Here is a 14860-nt window from a genome sequence, read left to right on the forward strand (position 1 = left end):
GGTCTCTGTTGTTTCTGGGTTGCTGCAGGTGGTGAAATTAGTCTTCATCTTTTGATCCAGTAACTGAGAGCTGTGATGAATGATGGGCTGTGTCTTAAGGTAGAGGACAGAGGGAGGAGGAGAGAGGAGGAGGTGGGACAAGGGCTGTCTGATCTTCCGAGCAGGAGCCACTGTTCTTGAAGAAGATGTCAGCTCTCAGTTCTTGATCTCCACAACATGTTTACTAGATATGACACATAAACATCCCATAATACCTTATATATCCTAACAGGATATATAAGGTATTGTTTGGATCATTGATCTTTTTACTGTCCGGCCATTTAACAATAACATCAATAACCCACGAGTTGAAACGACAACAGAACAACGCAACAGAGAATACAGATATCATGGTTTAGTATAGAGGGGGAGGGGGAGGGGGGGGGAGAGGGCAGACAGAGACTGCATGATTACATTTCAACTTAATTCTGTGAGTAATAATAATGATTGAGCAGACTCAATCCAAGCCAAGTCTTCACCTGATGAGGCTGGGCCCACCCATTTTAGGTCCGGGCCCGCCCATTTTGACCGAGGCCTATAGTGAGTGGTGAGTGATTTTCATTCCAGCTGTTCATCCAATAAGCAGCCTGAGGAAAGCTTTGAGTAAAAGCTTCTCAGCCAATCAGCGGCTTTTACCCCACGTGTGGACTGCCTGCCCACAGGCTGCAATACGCACGTTGATTCTCCCCTGGGCAAATCATTACCTGTACAGCAAAACTCTGACCTACAGAAATTATGGAATGACATACTGGACAAGCAGATGATGGAGCTGAACACTCGTTTCAAGCCCGACACATACGGCTTTATGAGAGCCGGCTGCTGCCTTCTTGCCACGGTCAGACACCTTTGGTGACAAGGCCCTCATCCGGCCCGCCTGCGCGCCCTTTTCCATTCCGGTGGAAGACGCAGAGCACACTGTGTTTTTGCAGCAGCTTAAAAGAAAGGCAAAGGCCAACAAGACCATGAACGAGAAAAAAGAAACACTCGTAGAAGTGCTCGACGCATGCCCCCGTGATATTTTCCCCAACACGAACAGCCTCCTCACATTACCCATGACGACATGTACCGTGGAGAGACTCTGTCAATCGGATAAAAACAGGCACCAGGGCTACAATGTTGACAGATAGGCTGCACTCTTTGTCACTGCTTTCATTTGAAAGGGAATTGACTGATTCACTGGAATATCAAGCAATTCTTGCTGTGTTCAGCACGAAACCCTGCCGTCTCCTGCTGCCAGCCCCAAGTCCCACAAGCAAGTTTTAATTGAATTGTGTGCATTTGTGATTATTTATCAGTTATCTCGGATTGTTATGATTTTGTTTATATGGTTAGATATGTTATTCATTTAATTATTCTTAAAAAATAAGCTACAGTTGAAATAATTTTTGATCGTTTTCCTGCTGTTTGTGTTTAGCAGCTGTGGCAGATTCAATGCTGCTGTTATTTCATGTCCATACAGTTCTTCTTTCATTCTGAATTTATAAGAAACAGTTAAATAATTTTGGACAGTTCCCTGCCCGCCGTGCTGGGTAAATAAATGGAGAGAGAAACAGAACCTCCAAAGATATAACTCAGTTTCAGTCTTTTTGTGTGTTGAACGTTCAAAAGAGATAAATGAAGTTAGGCTTAATGCCAAGGTGTGTGTCTTTGTCCGCTTCAGCTCTGAGCTGAGGACAGTAGGCCTAACATAAGAGCCACACAGGTAGGCTACTGAGTCACTGTCCTCAGTGCCGCAGAAAAGCGCTGAAACGGAGATGAAGGGGAACCCGGTTTTTATTTTTGGCTTATTTTAACTGGCCCATCCAGTTTTCTGGAGGCCCACCCACAATCAATATCCTGGCACCGCTAGTGGCTGGGAGGCATTGTCTCCAGGGGACTGAGCTGGTCCACTAAGCCACCGGTGAGTGGAGGAAGAGCCGGCGGGAGGGTCTGAAGACTGGGCCAACGTCAGGGGGCAGGACACCATAGACCCGCTGGGATCCAAGGGGCTGGGAGGACCTTCCCGGTGTGCTGCTAGGATAACCAACAGAGAGCTCTGGAGGAACATCTGCTCAGCTTGGAGGATTTAGACTGAAGAAACAGGAAGAATCATCGGCTGAACACACGAGAACATTCAGTTCAACTGAGTTGTTTATTACCACTATGCTTTAACAACAAATAAAAGTACTTAAAAGTACTTATACCACGGTCTGGGGGAATACTCGATTCTTATTGGCTGAAGGGTGGAAATTAACTCCTGATATACGGACACCTGCTTAATAGTATCTGTGGTATAAAGGCTGGGACAAATTTCAAATTATAAATATGTACAATGCATAACGTTAGCTCTCTGGCGCATAGCTGAGCAGACTAGAATGCCTCCCGTTGCCAAGTCGTAGCTAAGGTCCATCCTAATTACTGGAAACGCATGAAAATATAAATGAATGGTCTTAATTTATTTTCTTTGGCAAGTGACCGTGGTATAAGCGGGATAATGCCCTTCAAGGTGTCCATTATCAGGAGTTAATGGACTTTGCGTCGGACGGTTCAAGCCTCCGCGTCGTCCGTTAAGTAAGGGGCATTATCCCACTTATTCCACGGCCACTTGACAAAGAAAATAAATTAAGACCATTAATTTATATTTTCATGCGTTTTACAATCCAAATATAAACTTTTTCACAAGCCACAAGGCTTTCGGGACTGAAGCCCCGAATCTCACTTCAAAAGCCCCGGATCTTTTTAAAGCTTCTTCGTTGCCATCTAGTGGAAAGGACATGCAACAGCATGGATAATTCTTCGCTACAAAATAATGGGCCTATTGTTGGCTAAGCACAGTAAGCATACCACTTCTATAATACAAAAAAGCAAATCCATCTCTGCAATCCTACTTTGAATCTATTGAAATTTAGTCTCAATTTTGCCATTGGAGTTTACATCAAACATTCTAGAAGTCAATAGTTATGGGGTTATTGTTCCTTTCCATTAAATAGTATTGTCTTGAGCAGGCCCTGCAACTGGAAATGTAGGCTATGAATTAGAAGGGATTTAGGATTACCCAATGTCCAGCAGGTCACCCTAAAAAGGACTAGAATGAAGGAAATCGCATCTTAGAAACTCAAATATTTGAGTCCAGCAAGCAACTAGTGCTGCTGGAGCTGACCGTCCCGCGGTAAGAACGCCTGGAAGAGGCCTTTGAGAGGAAGCTCTCCTAGTACGCGGGACTGGTCGGTGTCTGTCAGCAGGCTGGTTGGAGAGCAAGGTGTCTCCCGGTGGAGGTTGGATGCGGGGGTTTTGCAGCCCGTTCCCTGTTCAGAGCCCTCAGCAGTTTGGGCATCGAGGGAGAGAGAAGGAGGAGGGCCATCTGCAGTACCACCGATGCGGCAGAGAGGGCCTCAAGATGGCTATGGCTCAAAAGAGGAGAGCCATCGAGTCATGGTAGCGTGGTGGAAAATCGACATGTTACGTTTTTCTTTATGAACTTAGGTTTTGTTTACTATTTTGTGTATGTTCTTGCCATCCTGCTCTCTTTCAGGGTCGTCTAAAGTGTAAACCTTTGTGGTTGGTGATGTGATCTGTTCTCACTATCTGTTCCCGTGTTATCTTCTGTTGGTTTGGGCCTGTTCCTCGACCCCCTGGGGAGCGTCGGGAAACAAAGGGTTACATGGCACGGCCACGACCCCTTTTATGATATCCTATGGAACTTCAATCGATAGACTACCATCTGGTTAACAAAGGCTTTCGGTTTATTGGGGGCCAGCTGCCCTCAGGAACCCGATATAAGTGTATAAGAACTCCTGACTTTAGCCACTCAGCGGACTTCTCCTTGCAAACCTTTAGAGAATGAAGTAAGACGCAGGACGAACTCCCATCTGAGACCTCAGATTACTTTATTGTATGCCTGTTTTGTTGTTTGTTGATGCATGTTGTGATGTATCTTTGTTCTTACTTTTATTTAAAAATATATGACCACCAATTGCCAACGAGTATTGTGTGCTTTTTGCATCTAAATATCTCATCTGTCTTAGGCGCAACATCTGACGGAGAAATTGCCACGACAGTAGCTAGCTAGCCATCTGGACACAAGCTGGGGTCTGATCAGCCCCGGCTGGGTCACCTGGAGGAGGGCGCATTATGTTGAAAGACCCAAAACGTCTGATGATTCCAGGCACATCACTGATGATGTGTCCAGAGGCATCAGTTGATGTATGTACACAGTGACTAGAATGTATCTATTGCCAGTGTTGGGAAAGTTCACTTTCTACGTGAACTAGTTCTAAGTTCAGTTCACAAATTTGAAAAATAAACTAGTTCAGTTAAACGTTCATAATTCAAAATTTTGAACTAAGTTCACAGTTCCAAAAAATGAACTAGTTCATAGTTATTTTTTTCAATATGTTGCTGTGAGATATTCGTTTTTTCCGGCATTTTTAACATTGAGCCCCCTTTTGAGGTTTGTTTAGGATGAAATAGGTTGCTTGAATCAAGTATCGTAGCTTAATACAATTTCTATCGTGTTTTATTGCACATTTAGCGCAAGACTCATTGGTCGTTGGCCAGAAACGGAAAGGGGGGGGGTTGTGTTCACGTTTGGTTGTAGTCTTTTCGCTCGGTTCTAGCCCTACTGATGAGACGGTGAACCGAGCGAAAAGACTACAACCAAACGTGAACAGCCCCCCTTTCCGTTTCCGGCCAACAAGCAATGATTCTATGAGGTATTCTAGTCCGCTGAGCTATGAGCCAGAGAGCTAACGTTATGGATTGTACATATTTATAATTCGAAATTCGTCTCAGCCTTTATACCACAGATACTTTAGGGTCTATAGCATATAACCGCATTGTCTGATTACAGCTTAATTTATTTTCCACAATTTAACAGCTCTCGTTTTGAAGAATAATCACCGCGCCATTCGTTTCAATGGGAATCGCGCCGGTCTGTACTTTCAAAATAAAGTGTACATATTTATAATTTAAAATTCGTCCTAGCCTTTATACGACAGATAATATAGGGTCTATAGCATATAATCGCATTTTCTGATTACAGTTTAATGTAACAGTAAGATGGCAACACCACAACTGCAAATTAACCGCACGGAGAATACCATGGCAACCGGTCAAACAACACGCGATCTGCGCGCGCATCCGCCGTGTTGATAAACAAATAACCCCCATATTGAACGAAGTAAAACCGAGTGAGCGTGCCGTTCACAGACACCAGAATGAACGAGTTCACAGAAACGTACATCAGGCAGTAATACAGTACGTTCAGTTAGCCCAAAATATGAACGAGATCATGAACTGTTCAGGCACAACACTGTCTATTGCACTTAAATTATCTATTACAATGATAATGTAGGCCTACACATTACAATATTTGGCCTTTTCTTTTTATTAAAATCACAAGTGTAAGAACATTGAATTGTTTTGTCATTCAATATTCAGTAGTTAAAACCAATAGAAAGGTTAAAATAATTAAATTATAATTTATACATGTTAATCCTTTAAACATGTTCTACATAACTGCAACAATTTTATATTTTTAAACAAAAAAAAAATAGAGGGAAAACAGACACATAAATGTAATCTAACCCCTTATAATGGGTTAAATTCAACAACTAGGGTTAATTCTTAAGGTTACTTTTCTCATTAAATGACGGCAGTATGACATTAATGCAGATCTCTTAGATCTCACATAGTAGAGATTCTAATTATATTTTAAATCAGGAAACAACATTAGTTGTTTTGGTTGTTTGATTGTTATTATCAAATAAAGTCCTAGTTTGTTTGATTGACAGGTGAAATGATCAGGGGGGCAGAATTTTTACCACAATCATGTAAATGTGGACAGAGGAATGGATAGAGAGGTTCAGTAAAGGTGCAACCAGTAGCAGAGTAGATATGAACCCTGGCTTCCACATCATAGAAGGATACCAGACCCTCATCATAATCAACAAACACCCCCACCTTCTGGAGCTCAGTTCTCAGAGGGAGACGGACAGCAGGGTTATCATTAAATACCAACCCATCTTTGTTGTAGGCAAGAGCCCAGTAACCCGTCTCAGGGGTCCACATGGTCCCAGCTTTTCTGTCGATGGACTCTCTGACCACTCCTAACCACCATGCAGTCTTGTCTTTAACCTGGACCTCAAAGTAAAATCTCCCTGAGGAGAAGCTCTGCCTCGGGAGAACAAATACATACTTTGTAAATCTCTTAGGGCTGTCTGGGAGTACCTTCCCTACACCTCCATGATGTACTTGTTTACCATCCACAGACAAGAGTAGCTGGGGATGAGCTGTATCAGGATCCAAAGTCACATCTACTTCATACTGTTGGAACCACTTCAGTTCAGCATCACGCAGCTTCTTCATCTCCCTGTTCAGTGACTCCTCCAGCTGATCCAGGGATCTCCTCAAGCTCCCTACGTATGACGGAGGACGGACCTCCACCGTCGTCCAGTCCCTGGTGTGTGGAGGATTCTTCAGGGATCTGAAGGTCTGGAGGAAGTGGAGGTGGTCTTCAGTGTGTGAGAGCTGCTTCACCTCTGAGCTTCTATTGGTCAGATCTTCTATTTCCTGCTCCAGCTCTTTGATGAGGTCTTCAGCTTGTTTCACTGTGGATTTCAGTTTCTCTTTAACCGTTTGGTTGAAATCATCCTGGCACTTTTCAACACAGCCTATCAGAGCAGTGAAGACCTGCCCACCATCAGCTATCTCTCTGTCTGCGTCTTTGTTGCTAATTTCTACTGTGTCTTTGATCTCCTTAATTGTTAGTTTTCTCTCCTGGATCATCTGCAGAACTTCAGCCTCCATCTTCCCCAGCTGGGCTGTCTTCACTTCATACTCCTCCTTTAGAGGTACAACAGGATGGGACATGTGGTCTGTCTCTGTGCAGAACTGACACAAATACACCTGGTCAGTCTGGCAGAAGAGCTCCAGAAGTCGGTCGTGTTTCTTACACATCCTGTCTTCCAGACGGTCCATAGGCTCGACCAGCCGATGTTTCTTCAGGCCTGCTACTCTCTGATGTGGCTCCAGGTGGGTTTGGCAGTGTTACGGGTCCTGCCTCCTTGTTCCTGGTAGGAGGAGACTGGGCGTTACCTTGCAGTGACTAATTGAAAAGGCCGGCCCTCCCAAGTATATAAACCTGCCTACTTCTTAGATGGCTGTCTCTCTTTTTCTCTCACACCCTCGACATGGCAGACGCTGGCTGGTCGCACTTTTCCTTTTGATAAACCAGAACCCATTTGTTCAAATCCGTATGTATTATTGTTGATCTTGGATCTTTTATTTTATGGTGGGAGCGGTTGCTTTCTTTTCTGTTTTTGTGGCAACCCTCTCATTCTGTTAACTAAACCGATATATGGAAAAGAAATAAACCAAAACGTTTTCTTTCCAGAAAATCCATTTCTTTGAGTTATTATGTTAGTTGTTCACACGATTTTAATGTGGGCTCGTAACAGGCAGTAAGAGACAAGACACACTAGGCAGGACTTCACGGCCTTCAGCTGGGTCCCAGTACAGACGTCACAGGGAACTTCTGCTGGTTGAACATAAGGCTGCTCTTTCACTCTTACGGACGTTCTAAACGGAGCTGCCAGCTCTGATAAGAGGGTATTGACCTGTGGATCCGGTCTTGTGTCAAAGATCTTGTTGCAAACAGGACATTTGTACTGGACTCGTTCATCCAAGAACTTTGTAATACAGGTTCTGCAGAAGTTGTGTCCACATGCGGTGGTAACTGGGCTGCTGAACACATCCAGGCAGATGGAACATGAAAAGGTCCCCTCAGACCAGGAAGTTATAGCAGAGGCCATTCCTAGACACAAACAACAAGGTTTATGTATTGAGCAATTATGTATTTCTAATTGTATTTCTAATTAAATAACGGGAAGGTTTTATCACCTCTTGTGCTGTTATTCCCGTTCCCGTTATTTAATGTAGCATCTACAGTAGCTGCTATCTTTGCTTTACACGGGGAATGGGTTAGCCTAGCGATTGTAATACTTGCACTTGGTTCTATGAACATCTTTACTGTACCGACAGCGATATATTGTTTCACTTCTTATGACAAATGTACTTATTGTAACAAATGCACTTATTGTAAGTCGCTTTGGATAAAAGCGTCTGCTAATTGCCCTAAATGTAAATGTAAATGTTATTCTCACCTTGTTGTGGTTACTGTCCGTCAGACTATTTCTTTCCAAAATACGTTTTATTTTTCTCCTGAACGGGGAGGACTGCTTCCACGTCGCTGGCTTTGGTTTCTCTGAACTTTTAGTTTCGTTTCCTGAACAACACGTCACCTCCTCTCCTCCCCTAACAACTGGCTCCTCCCCTAACAACTAGCTCCTTCACTAACTTCTTGCTCCGCCCCCACGGTCACACAGTTGACTGACGTTTCGAATGTCACTCGCTGTCGTGTGATGTGTGTCTCTTCTACTTTCCGAAGATAAAAAATAACCTGTGTAAAACGAGAGACCTCGTCGTGATTTGGCGGTGATTCTTGACCCTAGCTAGGATTCATTGGTGTTAATCGACCCGGGTTTCCGGTGCTTCCCGAATCAAGAACTGGTTCGATGTTCGCCCCCCCAAAAAAAATGAATAGAGAGCTTTTTATTGGCACTACGCTCGCCCCAGTGTGCATGCTTACAATTCACAGACGAGCATTAGAGTTATTAGCAGACTGCGTATTCGGTCCGGTCAGTCGGAATAGAAAGTAATTGCCGTAACGCAGAGCCGGCGCTGGCGGCGCCGAAACGGTCCGCTGCTCAGACCCCTAAATATTCCGTTGTTGACATGTTGGGAGGCATTGTCTCCAGAGGACTGAGCTGGTCAAGCCACAAGTGAGTTGAGGAAGAGCCGGCGGGAGGGACTGAAGACTTGGCCAACGTCAGGGGGCAGGACACCAGAGACCTGCTGAGATCCAAGGGGCTGGGAGGACCTTCCCGGTGTGCTGCTAGGATAACCAACAGAGAGCTCTGGAGGAACATCTGCTCAGCTTGGAGGATTTGGACTGAAGAAACAGGAAGAATCATCAGCTGAACACACGAGAACATTCAGTTGGTTCGACTGAGTTGTTTATTACCATTATGCTTTAACAACGAATAAAAGTAGTTAAAAGTAGCCTACATAATAAACAGAATTACTAAAATGATAGTTTCAAACATTACAGATCATTAACAGTTGTGCACGTATCATTGACTCTCTTTGAGACTTTATTTCTAAAAGGCGACTAACGACACACTTGGCAACTTATTCAGACCATCAGGGAGAAGGTGAAACACATATGAACGTGTGATGGGGTTATTCATTCCCATGCTGCAGGCTGCTCAGAGGTATCGCGGTCCACGGCTCTCGTGCCAACAGCGTCGGGGTCTCTCCCTCCTCGCGCCGTCCAGGCAGTCAGTGGGCGTGGCTTATGGGGAGGAGGACTCCGCACGAGCGGGAGCGTCAACGTCACCAGTGATTCACTACAGATGAACTCCCCCAGTGGGAGTTCAACTGTACAACATGTATTTTAAATTCACAAATCTAAATGTGTTGACCCATGACGTATGGACACACGTAGTGTATAATGTACGAAAATAATGAACACATTCCTAGATGAGCTAAAGGAGAGCAGAGATAAGAGAGCGGAGGAGGATAAGAGAGGAGAGCTGACAAGACAAAGTCACGGTACTCACACACGGGGAGAATCTTTACATGTAGTCACTGCAAGCTTTGTTTAAGTTTGTAATACATGAAGGGTTGTATGGTGGAGATTAAGTCATTTACTGGTTCAAAAACTAAAGGCCTTTACACATTTTCAGTGATTTAAAACGTTCCATCAATCTCAACATTAACAAAATAAGGGTTTTAGGCAACAAACATTTTTTATTTTGTATTACACTGAGACAGTATTTCTACTGAACACTATTGGACGTCTAATGATTCCAGGCACACCTGGAATCATCTCCTGACCTCATGCTCATGTCAGAGCTGGGAAGCATTCAACCCCTGCCGGAAGAACATGTGCAGGAATCCTAACCTCTGCAAAAGACTGGCAGTTGTTGGTGGATCTTGAGCAGCAGCTGAAATTCCCTGGCCACATTGCCGTCACCACCCTGCGACAAGACATTGTCCTTGTGTCTGAGTCCAGCAAGCAACTAGTGCTGCTGGAGCTGACCGTCCCGCGGTAAGAACGCCTGGAAGAGGCCTTTGAGAGGAAGCTCTCCTAGTACGCGGGACTGGTCGGTGTCTGTCAGCAGGCTGGTTGGAGAGCAAGGTGTCTCCCGGTGGAGGTTGGATGTGGGGGTTTTGCAGCCCGTTCCCTGTTCAGAGCCCTCAGCAGTTTGGGCATCGAGGGAGAGAGAAGGAGGAGGGCCATCCGCAGTACCACCGATGCGGCAGAGAGGGCCTCAAGATGGCTGTGGCTCAAAAGAGGAGAGCGGTGGAGTCATGGTAGCTAGCTAGCCACCTGGACACAAGCTGGGGTCTGATCAGCCCCGGCTGGGTCACCTGGAGGAGGGCGCATTATGTTGAAAGACCCAAAACGTCTGATGATTCCAGGCACATCACTGATGATGTGTCCAGAGGCATTAGTTGATGTATGTGCACAGCGACCAGAATGTATCTATTGCACTTAAATCATTTATTACAATGATAATGTAGGCCTACACATCACAATATTTTACCTTTTCTTTTACCGTTTTTCTCAATCGTTTAAACACGTTTTCTGAAACTATAGCTCAATCTCTCAGAACTCCAAACACAAACCAGAGAAGAGTTAATCATTTCGTCAAAACTCGCAAATTCTTCTCAAATCAGATTTTTTCCACCAAACAGTAAACACAGCTATCAAATGAATATCTCTTAGAGAGCACCAATTAACACTGGTGTGATCAATTCCAACAATTCCATCAAAATACTATTTACATATGTTTTGGCTTCATGAGGCCATGTTACATATTCCAATGTATAAAATTGTCTAGAAATAGCTTTATTTTTTAAAGTTGCAATTAGGTTTAACATATAGTATAAAGACTGTTGCCATATTGTAATACAATACTGTGAATATATCACATAAATATTGCATTGACACAATCGTATCAGAATAGGGTACAATTTGTTTATCCAATGAGCTCCAATGGGCTAAACTCACAATCCCAGCTTCCCAGAGTTATATTGTACACCTATAGTTGATACTGCAACATTGTCCTGACAATACACCAATGTTACCTATTTTGGCAAATTACAGTACAGTATTTGCACTGATAAGTAAAATGAAAAACACTACAGTAAGAAAATGTTTAGACTGTCTTTCGGGGGATGTAATGATGAAATCAGTCAACAAATACAAAAAGGTAACAAAGCAAATATTTATTTGTTACTGTAATACAGTAAAATGTTCAGCTGAACTGACTGCATAAAAAACCTTTCGTAGGCCAAAAAAAAAAAAATTTAAGAATATAAATGAGGTGAAATAGATCAACATGTAAATCAGTCTGTATCCAACCTCCGATCCTGATCAGGCCAGAGGACCATATCTACAACACAGTAGAGCTCACCGAGTCCTCTTTTATGCTCTGACACATGATTGAAGTGTTTTGCCAGTTGAGTTTGAACAGGTGAGAAGTGAGTTAAACTTATTGGTAATTAGTTGTTGCGTTTTGAAGACCAGCATTTCCAGGTGAACCAAGTGTGCTAAATGATGAGATTTGTGGTTAGAGTTTTGCAAAAATGTGATTTAGAATTTCTATATGCATGAAAACAGTGTAATTGTGCTTAGAGTTTAGCAGTCTGGAGTCTTGTAGTTGATACATGAGCTTCAAGTTTTCAGAATTGTGTGCATAGCTCCATTTTTTGTGTGTATACAATCGAGAAAAACTATTAAATCACAAGTGTAAGAACATTGGATTGTTTTGTCATTCAATATTCATTAGTTAAAACCAATTGAGATGTTAAAATAATGAAATTATAATTCATACATGTTAATCCTCTAAACATGTTCTACATAACTGCAACAATTTTTTATCCTTAAACGTGTAAAAAAATAGAGGGAAAACAGACACATAAATGTAATCGAACCCTTAATATCGGTTAAATTCACCAACTGGGGTTAATTCTTAAGGATATTTTCCTCGTTAAATGACAGCAGTATGACATTAATGCAGATCTCTCAGATCTCACATAGTAGAGATTCTAATTTAAGTAACAACATTAGTTGTTTTGGTTGTTTGATTATTTTATTATCAAACAAAGGTCCTAGTCTGTTTTATTGACAGGTGAGATGATCAGGGGGGCAGAGTTTTTACCACCATCATGTAAACCTGGATAGAGGAATGGATAGAGAGGCTCAGTAAAGGTGTAGCCAGTAGCAGAGTAGATACGAACCCTGGCTTCCACATCATAGAAGGAGAGCAGACCCTCATCATAATCAACAAACACCCCCACCCTCTGGAGCTCAGCTCTCAGAGGGAGACCGTCAAAAGGGTTATCATTAAATACCAACCCATCTTTGTTAAAGGCAAGAGGCCAGTAACCCGTCTCAGGGGTCAACGTGATTACAGCTTTTCTGTTGATGGACTCTCTGGCGACTCCTAACCACCATGCAGTCTTATCTTTAACCTGGACCTCAAAGTAAAATAACCCTGAGGAGAAGCTCTGCCTCGTGAGAACAAATGCATACTTTGTAAATCCCTTAGGGTTGTCTGGGAGTACCTTCCCTATACCTCCATCATGTACTTTTTTCCCATCCTCAGACAGAATGAGATGGGGATGAGCTGTATCAGGATCCAGAGTCACATCTACTTCATACTGCTGGACCCACTTCAGTTCTGCATCCTCAAGCAGCTTCTTCATCTCCATGTTCAGTGTCTCCCCCAGCTGATCCAGGGATCTCCTCAAGCTCCCTACGTATGACGGAGGACGGACCTCAACCACCGTCCAGTCCCTGGTGTGTGGAGGATTCTTCAGGGATCTGAAGTTCTGGAGGAAGTGGAGGTGGTCTTCAGTGTGTGAGAGCTGCTTCACCTCTGAGCTTCTATTGGTCAGATCTTCTATTTCCTGCTCCAGCTCTTTGATGAGGTCTAAAGCTTGTTTCACTGTGGATTTCAGTTTCTCTTTAACCGTTTGGTTAAAATCATCCCGGCACCTTTCAACACAGCCTATCAGAGCAGTGAAGACCTGTCCACCATCAAATATCTCTCTGTCTGCGTCTTTGTTGCTAATTACTACTTTGTCTTTGATCTCCTTAATCTTTAGTTTTCTCTCCTGGATCATCTGCGGAACTTCAGCCTCCATCTTCTCCAGCTGGGCTGTCTTCACTTCATACTCCTCCTTTAGAGGTACAACAGGATGGGACTTGTGGTCTGCCTCTGTGCAGAACTGACACACATACACCTGGTCAGTCTGGCAGAAGAGCTCCAGAAGTCGGTCGTGTTTCTTACACACCCTGTCTTCCAGACGGTCCATAGGCTCGACCAGCCGATGTTTCTTCAGGACTGCGACTCTCTGATGTGGCTCCAGGTGGGTTTGGCAGAAAGAGACAAGACACACTAGGCAGGACTTCACAGCCTTCAGCTTGGTCCCAGTACAGACGTCACAGGAAACTTCTGCTGGTTGAACACAAGGCTGCTCTTTTACTCTTACGGACGTTCTAAACTGAGCTGCCAGCTCTGATAAGAGGGTATTGACCTGTGGATCCGGTCTTGTGTCAAAGATCTTGTTGCAAACAGGACATTTGTACTTGACTTGTTCATCCCAGAACTTTGTAATACAGGTTCTGCAGAAGTTGTGTCCACATGCGGTGGTAACTGGACTGCTGAACACATCCAGGCAGATGGAACATGAAAAGTTCTCCTCAGACCAGGAAGTGATAGCACAGGCCATTCCTAGACACAAACAACAAGGTTTATGTATTGAGCAATTATATATTTCTAATTCCATAACGGGAAGAGAGGTTTTATCATTTCTTGTGCTGTTATTCTCACCTTGTTGTGGTTACTGTCCGTCAGACTATTTCTTTCCAAAATGCGTTTTATTTTTCTCCTGAATGGGGAAACTGCTTCCACGTCGCTGGCTTTGGCTTCTCTCAACTTCTGGTTTCGTTTCCTGAAAAACACGTCCTCTCCTCTCCACCCCTAACACCTGGCTCCTCCCCTAACACCTGGCTCCTCCCCTAACACCTGGCTCCTCCCCTAACAACTGGCTCCTCAACTAACTTTTTGCTCCGCACCCGACGGACACTAGAGATGGGATTTATGACTCTTTGAAGGGAGCCGGATCTTGAGGAGCCGTTCTTTTCAAAGAGCCATTCAAAAGACTGGCTCATTCATTTATTTTTAAGAAGCTAGCCTAGTGGTAACCCTTTTTATCTGGGAAATAATCACTGGGAGGAATGATAGGGTAAGATTTGGATCAGAATTATTCAGACTTAGACATCGGATATCTGAGTTTGATATATTTTAAATATTGATTATAGTTTGATTTAACATGTGTGGACTAGATTTTAATGTCTGATCTGCATTCATTGTAAACATTCCACAATGTGGTGATATATCCCTCTGCTTTGACACTGAGATCACTATTTTGGATCTTTGTATACAATGTGTCGAAGCGTAAATACAGCTCTTTTCACTTGTTCATCATGTATCACCTTTTTAATTGTAGCACAAAAAAAACTAAGCAGGCAATGAACAATGAACTTCCATGCAAAAATATAATTGACAAAAAATATATTAAAATAGAAAAACTTTTACAAAACAAGTTTCTTTCAAGTATAACACTGCAGAGGACTCCTGAACTGTCCTTTGTAACATTAGTGCAAATCTTGGTAAACAATATTTTTAGAAAGAGATGCTGCTGT

General features: G+C 43.3%; 1 protein-coding gene across 1 annotated transcript; it reads right to left on the reverse strand.

The window, feature by feature from the left end:
• Positions 1–5267: 5267 nt before the first annotated feature.
• LOC307081579 (uncharacterized protein) lies at positions 5268–14076 on the reverse strand. Its single transcript, XM_079744830.1, has 3 exons — positions 13986–14076; positions 12271–13886; positions 5268–7044 (listed from the first exon to the last, which is right to left on the reverse strand). The coding sequence occupies exons 2-3, from the start codon at positions 13882–13884 to the stop codon at positions 5791–5793; spliced, it is 2868 nt and encodes a 955-aa protein (XP_079600956.1). The 5' UTR covers positions 13885–13886; positions 13986–14076; the 3' UTR covers positions 5268–5790.
• Between the last annotated feature and the right edge of the window lie 784 nt (positions 14077–14860).

The sequence above is a fragment of the Pollachius pollachius genome (genome assembly GCF_949987615.1).
Source record: "Pollachius pollachius genome assembly, chromosome: 10".
Taxonomy (NCBI): domain Eukaryota; kingdom Metazoa; phylum Chordata; class Actinopteri; order Gadiformes; family Gadidae; genus Pollachius; species Pollachius pollachius.